Genomic DNA, 8,688 nt, shown 5'->3' on the forward strand with positions numbered 1-8,688 from the left:
ATAAAAATGCATTTACTTTCTTTTAAAAAATCCGCAATTACTTTTTGGGCAACCCAATACTACGAATATTTTAATTCTGCAAAAAGAAATGCTGGCCAAACAAACTCATTTATAGCTTGAAGCAACGCTGAGTTCGGAAAAAAACCACTTTTCGTATTAGAGTCGGCAACAACTTGTTTTCATACTTTTCACACAGGAATAAAAGCCCGCCGACGATAGCGTCAAGAGCCAGCGGCATTAGAGTCCCATATGAAACAACAATTTACCTCCGACGAAACTACCTTGAGTGGCAAATGCCGTAAATTGAAATGTCACAGTCGTTTTACAACTTATCTTCTTCAAATGTGTTGTGTATATTTGTATTTTCTTCATTATAACCTTGTTTTGTTTTTTATATGTTGAATATTTTCTTAAAAATTTCTTAAAATTAAATCAGGAATTTGATACTTTTCAAAAATAGTTAATCTCATTAATTTAACTAACATTACCAATAATAATGTATAGTACATTAAATAAAAGTTAACATTAAAAATGTTCCTAAAAAATTAAATCAGGAATTAAATACTACTTTAGCATTTAGATTTACAGCAAAATCAAAACAAAAATAAAAAATTGTACTCATCTGTTCGCACACTGCTACTACAACAACAAAATAATAAAAAATTTTACTCAGCTGTTCGCAAGCGATAGCGTCATTAGCACAATAACAAAAATCTACCCCCAACGAAACAACCTTGAGTGGCAAGTGCCGTAAATTGAAATGTCAAAGTGGTTTTAGAAATAACAATTGTTTTACAACTTATCTTCTTCAAATGTGTTTTATATTTGTATTTTCATAATTATAACACTGTTTCTTTGCTTATGTATGTGTTATCTTTTTAAGATTTTAGAAAAAAAATTACAGCTGTGTTATTAAGCCTTTGACATTTAGATTTACTGCAAAATCAATGCAAAAATAAAAATGGACTCCCATGACTTTACCTTATTCGTGCATACTGTGTTATCAGGCCTTTGACATTTAGCTATACAAGAAAATAAAAAAAAATGGACTCAATTGTTCGCAAGAGCTCACCTAATAAGTGCATCCTGTTAGCAAGATAAATTCATATATTTATTTAGCTTATTAGCTTCTTATTTTTTTGTTAATTAACTTGTGTTTTTCTCCAGTTTTTATGTTCACCCAATTCCATTTGCTCTCTAAAGCCTAGTACTGACTTCATTCACAGCGAAAACGCCTATTAAATTATTCCGAAATCCGACGGACTCTATTCTTTCCCAGAACTCAAATAAAAGTGAAACATTAACACACAAAAAAGACAACATCATTGAAACAGAGTTGATACGTAAACATTTCGTGAGCATTTAATTATATTGACAATTAATTGAAGCGAAATATGTATTAGCGCAGCGACATGTAACTACTACTTTGATAATATTTAGAACTCATTACCACTTCTACGGAATGCGTTCGCATTTTCATTGTCAACTTTTTTTATAAGGCGTTTTGACAGTTGTTCGGGCAAAAAGTCGAAGTCAGTACTAGGCTTTAGGTGACTCTTAAGAATGAAACAAAAGAAAACGTCAGATTTTGAATCGTTTTTAGTGGTTGCCATTTGTTTGAGAGAGTGAAAATTCATCTATAAGAAATCTCTAATTTATGACAAAGCGGATTAAATAAGGTGGTCTCACGTGAACAGCTGTTAACAGCCAGCCAGGTTTGACGGTATTTAGATGTGAGTTTTTTGTTTGCATTCTCTTTGTTCGCGTAAGACCACCTTTTTAAATTCGTCTTGACTAACAACCAAAACTCGTTGACAGATAATGCACTTCGTGAGAAAAAAATATACTTAGCTGTTTGCTGTGCGTTACCTGTGTTAATATGTCTTGCTACCACCCATGACATAAATGCTTTCAATTTAATGCTTCACCAAAAGTCGATTAATTAATGCAAAATTAAATTAACTAAACTTCAGAAAGAAAATAAATAAAGGGTAAGCATTTAAACGACCAAATATAACATTAATTTAATATAAAGAATAAACAAAAATTTAAAATCCTCCCTACGTTTGCGGTATTAAATAAATGGACGTAATTTTGTGCCGGAAAAACGCGGGCTTCTGCACAGACGGTAAATCCACTATATTTGGGCCTGTGGTCTCAAATAATGGTTTCATAAATTAGTTCTTCGATATAATCGTTTGTGAGGATGTTGTATAAAAATTATATTTTTATATTTCTATTTTACAAACAGCACGACCCAATACCACAAAATGGAGGAAGATGTTGGTGTTTGCAATTTTTTAAAAGATCCCTTGTCCATAAAGTAAGTTGTTAAAAAACAATTAAATTCACTTTTATGTATGTATGTTCATGTACATATGTTTGTTTGCAGTGATTTAATAACTAGTGGGACCAATTTTGAAATAAATACTAATTTCGATGACGGCTTCACAAATGTTATATATGATGAATTAAATTTGGGATCCGATGACGAATTTGAAGATGACTCCAAAGCCCCCATTGATCAGACATTGCTAGTTTCACCGTGGACAAAGTCCTTTCACGAGTTGAAGCAGCATATGTTACAATTAAATCCATATATTTGGAAGAAAATTACAAAGACTGGGAATGAAGAGGAATCCGTCGTTCCAGCAGTGAATGCTAGGGCATGCATTCGTTATAATGCCTATTGGGAAGGGGAAGGAGCCCCTTTTGATTCGAGTTTTTTAAGAGGATCGTCACATAGCTTCTACACCGGCCGCAATGAGGTCCTGGAAGGTTTGGAACATGCTGTTTGCACAATGCGTAAAGGAGAAAATGCCCAATTTGTAATTTCGTATCATTTATTGTTTCGAGAAATGGGATGTCCTCCTCGCGTAAAACCAAAAGCTGATGGTTTATTCATAATCGAGTTGGTTGGCTTCAATTTGATAGGCGACATAGACGCGGACCAACAAATACCTGAGGAGGACAAAAATAAGTACGCCATTGTCATAGATAAAGTGAAGGAAATTCACTTGAAAGGATTGGACTTTTTTGCTCAGGGAATGCATCGTAACGCCTGTCGGGCATTCGAGAAAGCTCTTGATCTGCTTAAGTTCTGTCGTCTCAGCAGTGAAGATGAGGAACGGGAGCAAACGACATTTCTGCTTAAACTTTACACGAATTTGGCTGTCTGCTATATAAAGATTAATGCTCCAGCAAAAACCTGCATAATGTGCAAGGAAATTCGGCATTTAACAAACAATAAGCCATCCTGCAAAGCGCTCTTTCAAGAGGGTAGAGCTCTATTAATGTTGGGAGAATATGGAAAGGCTCGTGGTATATTGATTAGGGCACAGCACATGGAACCAAATAATGGAGACATTAGTCGCGAATTAAAAATTTTAGAGGACCGTTATAAGCGCTACAAGGATAATGAGCAAAAAATGTGGTCAAAAGCCATGGGCTTACTTAAAACTACTGTCGCTGAGCCAACCAAAGAAAACGATGATTACCTTGGCGATCTCGAACAGGAGATGCTGAAATTAATGCAAAATTTTAAGGATTCCGAGGATCAAAAAGACTTAAAACTTCCAGCAGGACTTACGAGCAAAGAAATAGAAACGCTCGACGCATTGGCAAATCGTTTGGATTTAAAACTTACCCTTAATACATTGGATAATAATACTTATACCCTAAAAAAGAAATAAGACCACCCACAACTAATGTAATGTATAAGTACCTATAAGGTTGTTCTGTATTATTTGATATTACAGATATTAAAATCTAAAAGATCATTCAACTCAGCCATTGTAAATAGTTTAAGTTATGATATGTATGCAATAAATGTAAAATACTTTTTTCAAAGATGATTAGCAAATTTGCTTCTATAAGATGGGGTATACCAATTTCGTCATTCCGTTTGTAACTCATCGAAATATTCCATAGTGTCATGGGGTGAATTAATATTCGCACCAGCGTTACCGTTGGAGTTTTTGAAAAAAGGGGCATGAAAAGTAGGACTTATTGAGAAAAGTATCATAATTTTTCTAAAAAGATGGCACAAGAAGTGCTACTCTCTATATATGACTAAAGTTCGGTGAAGCTAAATCGTATGTGCCCCACTATGTATTGCAAGTTTCTCTCATTTCTCTTTACATGTGGACAATTTTAGCCATATTATATAAGAATTTGGTCTACAGGGACTTAAAACTAGGTTATATTAGGTAAGGTTGAAAAGAGGGTGCAGATATTAATCTGCCCCACGCCACTACAGACACACCTAAGCCAGTGATGGGCTTGTTGTGCGCCCTAAAAACTAAAAAGTAACCTCGAAAAAAAAGGAAATCCGCGCTACTCACAAAATCCTTTATTGTTTTCCATACCACTCCCCTAAGTTGGTTCATGTCTGGTATCGTGTCCTCACCTAAGTACCGTTGTCTGTTAGCCGCGAAAGCCGGGCGGGCAATGGCATAGGAAACGCTCGAATTAAAACTAAAACTGGAATTAAATCGGTAATAAAAAAATTAATTTTTTGCAGATTCCGGAAATTGCTTTTACAGACGGACGGGCAGAAACGAAATTTCTAAATGGATTCTTTTCGCCAAAACTCGGCAAGAATGTAAGTTACAAATTTGCTCGCTAACATTCGATCAAGCAATAGAGAGCAAACCGATTAAAGTTGAATGCTGTCCGATTCAACTTTAATCGGTTCTTTGTTTAGAGTTTTTACAAAAGTAATAACGCGCTAATGGCGCTCTGCACCACCGTGGTTAGCATGTCCGCCTATGACGCCGAAAGCCTGGGTTAAAATCCCGGCGTGAACATGAAAAAAATTTTTAGTGGTAGTTATCCAATTATTAATGCTTGCTATATTTGTAGGGTATCCTGCCAAGTTTAAACTTCTCTGCCAAATGATGTCGCACGCCGTTCGGACTCGGCATAAAAAGGAGGACTCTTATCATTGAGCTCAAACTTTAATCGGACAGCACTCATTGATATCAGAGAAGTATAGGGGATGTAATACTCATGGTAAATTTAGTATTAGTACAGCCTCTAAGTAAAGGATGATTTTTTAAGAGCTATAGGAAACTTTTTTTTAAAAGAAATGCAGATAAAATTGAGAAAAATGCATGAAATCTTTATTTGAATCAATAATACGGTCCAAATAATTTAATGTTTGAAGATTATTTCATGCAACTGTTGACCGTGACTGCGGCTCAAATGGTCCATCCGCTTGGTCAAATTTTGGCATACTCTTCCCAACATTTTTTCCGTTATCTTACGAATAATACTTCAATGCGTCAATTGAAGCGGGCTTGTCTGTATAGACATGAGCTTTAACATAGCCCCACAAAAAATAGTCTAAAGGCGTTAAATCGCACAATCTAGGCGGCCAATTGACCGGTCCCTAACGTGAAATAAAATGTTCGCCGAACTCGGCTCTCAATAGGTCCATTATTACGCGTGCTGTGTGGCATGTGGTGGCACCGCCTTGTTGAAACCACATGTCATGCAAGTCAAGCTCTTGCATTTTGGACAAAAAAAGTTGAATACCAACTCACGATAGCGCCCTCCATTCACAGTTACGTTACGATTCGCATCATCTTTGAAGAAGTACGGTCCAATGATGCCACCAGCCAATAAACCGCACCAAACTGTGACTTTTTCTGAAAGCACTGGAAGCTCTTGCAATGCTTCTGGCTGATCTTCACTCCAAAATCGACAATTCTGCCTATTTAAGTACTCATTGAGCCAAAAATGAGCTTCGTCTATAAAATAGAACAAGCGCGCGTAAACTTTCTTAAAAGAGCACGCATTTTGATATTAAAATTCAATAATTTTCATGCGTTGTTCGTTTGTAAGACGATTCATGTTTGAACGTGAAACAAATCACGAAACGTGCGTAGATTTTCGTGCGTTGTTCGTTTGTAAGACGATTCATGGTTAAATTATTGACCAAACCGAAGATGTTTGAACGTGAAACAAATCACGAAACGTGTGCTGTTTAAACCAGTGTTACCAAAACGAAATAGCTAAAAACAACGTAACGTACGAAACGTATGACGTGGCACTCAATGTGTTAATATTTAGTTTTTGACCTTTTCTATGTGCAAAGGGAGTAGTTCGCACGAATTTTCTCACTTCTGAAAGGAGATGACGATAGTTTCAATGCCATATACTCGTAACCTGTACCTGTTACCAGATGACCATCTTCATCTCTAACGAAGCTTGCTGCTGCACAAATATCATCAGTCCAAGATTTCAGCCTCGATTTTCGTACACGTTTCAACACTTCCAAGTAATCCACATTCCTCCAAAGTTTGGACCGGCTAGACTTACTTCGAGTTTTTTTATAGTAAATGAAAGCCAATACTTTTTGGGTGTACATTCATTAAATTTTGTTTTTATTTGTTTTTCTTTCATCTAGTTAGTTTCTCTCTTTTTTCTTATTGATGATATATTAGTAAATTTGTTCTAATATGTCATAATATGTATTTTTTTTATTTTGTTTGATTTTTTTGTTTCTTCGTACCTTAATACAGAGTTAATATTTCTATGTTCTTAATTTTTGTTGAATGTTTTTTAGGTTTTGTTTTAAATATATATATATATATAGCAAAATTTAAATAAATAAACATAAAACAGGATTTTTGTTTAAGTATATAACAAAATAATTAAATACTTAAAATAGTTTTGTTCATTCATCTCAACGTACTGTATGGATTTTTTCTTTTTGTTTAGAATATTTATGTATATATATATATATTTGTATGTAAATATTGCAAATAGTAGAGATTTTGTAACAATAGACATTTTTAATTTGTTTTTACTTAAGTTTTTGTTTTGTTTTAAGGTTTATTTTTTTAGCAATAGGTCGCATTTTGCAACATACTAGGAGGTGGAATTAAGTTAAGGAAAAAATTGCACAAAAAGGGTAAAAACCAAACAAGACTGGGTTAGAAAAATTAACAAAAATGTTAAGACTCGAAACACAAAAAGAAACAATTAAATATTATTGCAAATGAAGGCGATTGTGGTGTTGGTGGTGGTTGTGACGGTGATTGCTGGAAGTTGGTGACTCTCTATATGACAGCATTTAGTTTTAGGCGACGATGACGACTATGACAACACGAAGTCTTTGATTTTTGAGTATAAAAATTAAAACCAGCTTCACTTTTTCTTCTTTTTTTTAACTTTAATTTTTACTTATGCTTTACATACGTATGTATATGTGTAAAATAAATTAATATAAATATAGTAGTTTTAGTAGTAATAATATAAGTTATGCATGTATATATACATAAAAATTATAATTAATTATGCGCATTTGCAGTTGCTTCACCATATTTAAAAATATATCTATTCTGCTTAAAATAAATATTAAAAATGCTTTTTATTAAAAAAAAAACTTCCGTTACATTTTGTATCAACAGTTGATCGATACTCTTATTTTTTTACCAGAAAATTAACGATATAAAGACAGACACGAGTGATTGAGTAGTGAAATAAATACATGTACAACAGAACACAGGGTAAAGGTAGTGGTAAAGAAATTAACAAAAAAAATTAAAAAAAAAAAACAAAACTCAAATTTCAAAACACAATCAGAAATTCCTAATCAACTCTGTTGTTGTTGACACAAATACAAATCCTTAAAAATACATACAATAAAATAGGACTGTTTAATTTCGCACTGTATGGATGTCAGATGATATCATGGACTTTGCACAACACATAGGGTATAAAAAGTTCTCTTATTAAAAGTTTGATAAAAGGTATTACGATTTTTGCAATCCCATGGCAGCCGGTTGTACGTACCGGAATGAACGGATGAAGTCCTTCATTGGCAAGGGCTGTCTCTCCAGTGTAAAACAACTCATAAAATAGTTATTCAAGTAACCGCGCACAGTATTGCCGAATCGAAAAATCTTGGAAAAAGTTCGGGATCATTTGAACGCATAGAGATATGTACTTAACATTGCCAATGTTGAGGTGATTTCCCATAGTGTGTGATTTAGCGTTTCCCAAACATCCCATTGCGGAACAAATTAAAGGCTAACTTCTCACAATATCAATTGAGTGCAGCCCGTTTCAAATTTAAGATTAATGATAAGGGGACCTCCTTTTTTATGCCGAGTCCGAATGGCGTGTCACTGAAAAGTGACACCTGTTGGTTGAGAAGTTGTGCATGGCTGAAATACTCACAAATGTTGCCAGCATTTGGTGAGGGGATTACCACCGCTGGAAAATTGTTTAAGTTTTTCTCGCCGGCAGGATTTGAACCCGGGCGATTGGGCTCGATAGGCGGGCATGCTAACCTATGCACCACGGTGGTTCCCAATTATCCATAAGTATGCAAATTTTGGGGACCCTCCAGAGACTGCTCCATGAGACTTAAAATTTTAAATTACTTGTCAGTCATTTATGGGCCGATTGGCTTTTTTTTGAAAGATAGAGCCAGTTAAACTCTACAAAAACATTTTGAAAAGTCTGTAATATCTCTAACGGTATGAATTAATGGACGTACAACAATTTTTTTTTTAAATTTTTAGTCATGGTATCGTCAGTCTTTGGAATTTTTTCTATTTTAAGTAGGATCAAATTTTGCATACTTAATGGTAAATACCCAAACATTGACTATGTTAAGTTTAGTGTACTTATTTTTTCCAAGATTTTTTGATATAGCATTATGATATAACACTG

The 8,688-nt window shown here is 34.3% G+C and overlaps 1 protein-coding gene across 2 annotated transcripts; it reads left to right on the top strand.

Annotated features, from left to right (window-relative positions):
- Positions 1-1,820: 1,820 nt before the first annotated feature.
- LOC106088491 (inactive peptidyl-prolyl cis-trans isomerase shutdown) lies at positions 1,821-3,849 on the top strand. 2 transcript variants are annotated; one of them, XM_013254017.2, is made up of 3 exons: positions 1,821-1,991; positions 2,252-2,323; positions 2,393-3,849. In XM_013254017.2, exons 2-3 carry the CDS (start codon positions 2,271-2,273, stop codon positions 3,690-3,692), a joined length of 1,353 nt encoding a protein of 450 aa, XP_013109471.2. In that variant the 5' UTR covers positions 1,821-1,991; positions 2,252-2,270; the 3' UTR covers positions 3,693-3,849. The 2 variants fall into 2 exon arrangements, with proteins under 2 accessions (XP_013109471.2, XP_013109473.2); XM_013254019.2 differs by lacking the exon at positions 1,821-1,991 and adding an exon at positions 2,024-2,128.
- The last annotated feature ends 4,839 nt before the right edge of the window (positions 3,850-8,688 follow it).

The sequence above is a fragment of the Stomoxys calcitrans genome, chromosome 4 (genome assembly GCF_963082655.1).
Source record: "Stomoxys calcitrans chromosome 4, idStoCalc2.1, whole genome shotgun sequence".
Classification (NCBI taxonomy): Eukaryota; Metazoa; Arthropoda; class Insecta; order Diptera; family Muscidae; genus Stomoxys; species Stomoxys calcitrans.

Coding starts and splice junctions, on each gene's coding strand:
- LOC106088491 (XM_013254017.2), top strand. CDS start 2,271: ATGGAGGAAGATGTTGGTGTTTGCAATTTTTTAAAAGATCCCTTGTCC. Junction 2,324..2,392: donor AAAGATCCCTTGTCCATAAA/GTAAGTTGTTAA, acceptor GTTTGTTTGCAG/TGATTTAATAACTAGTGGGA.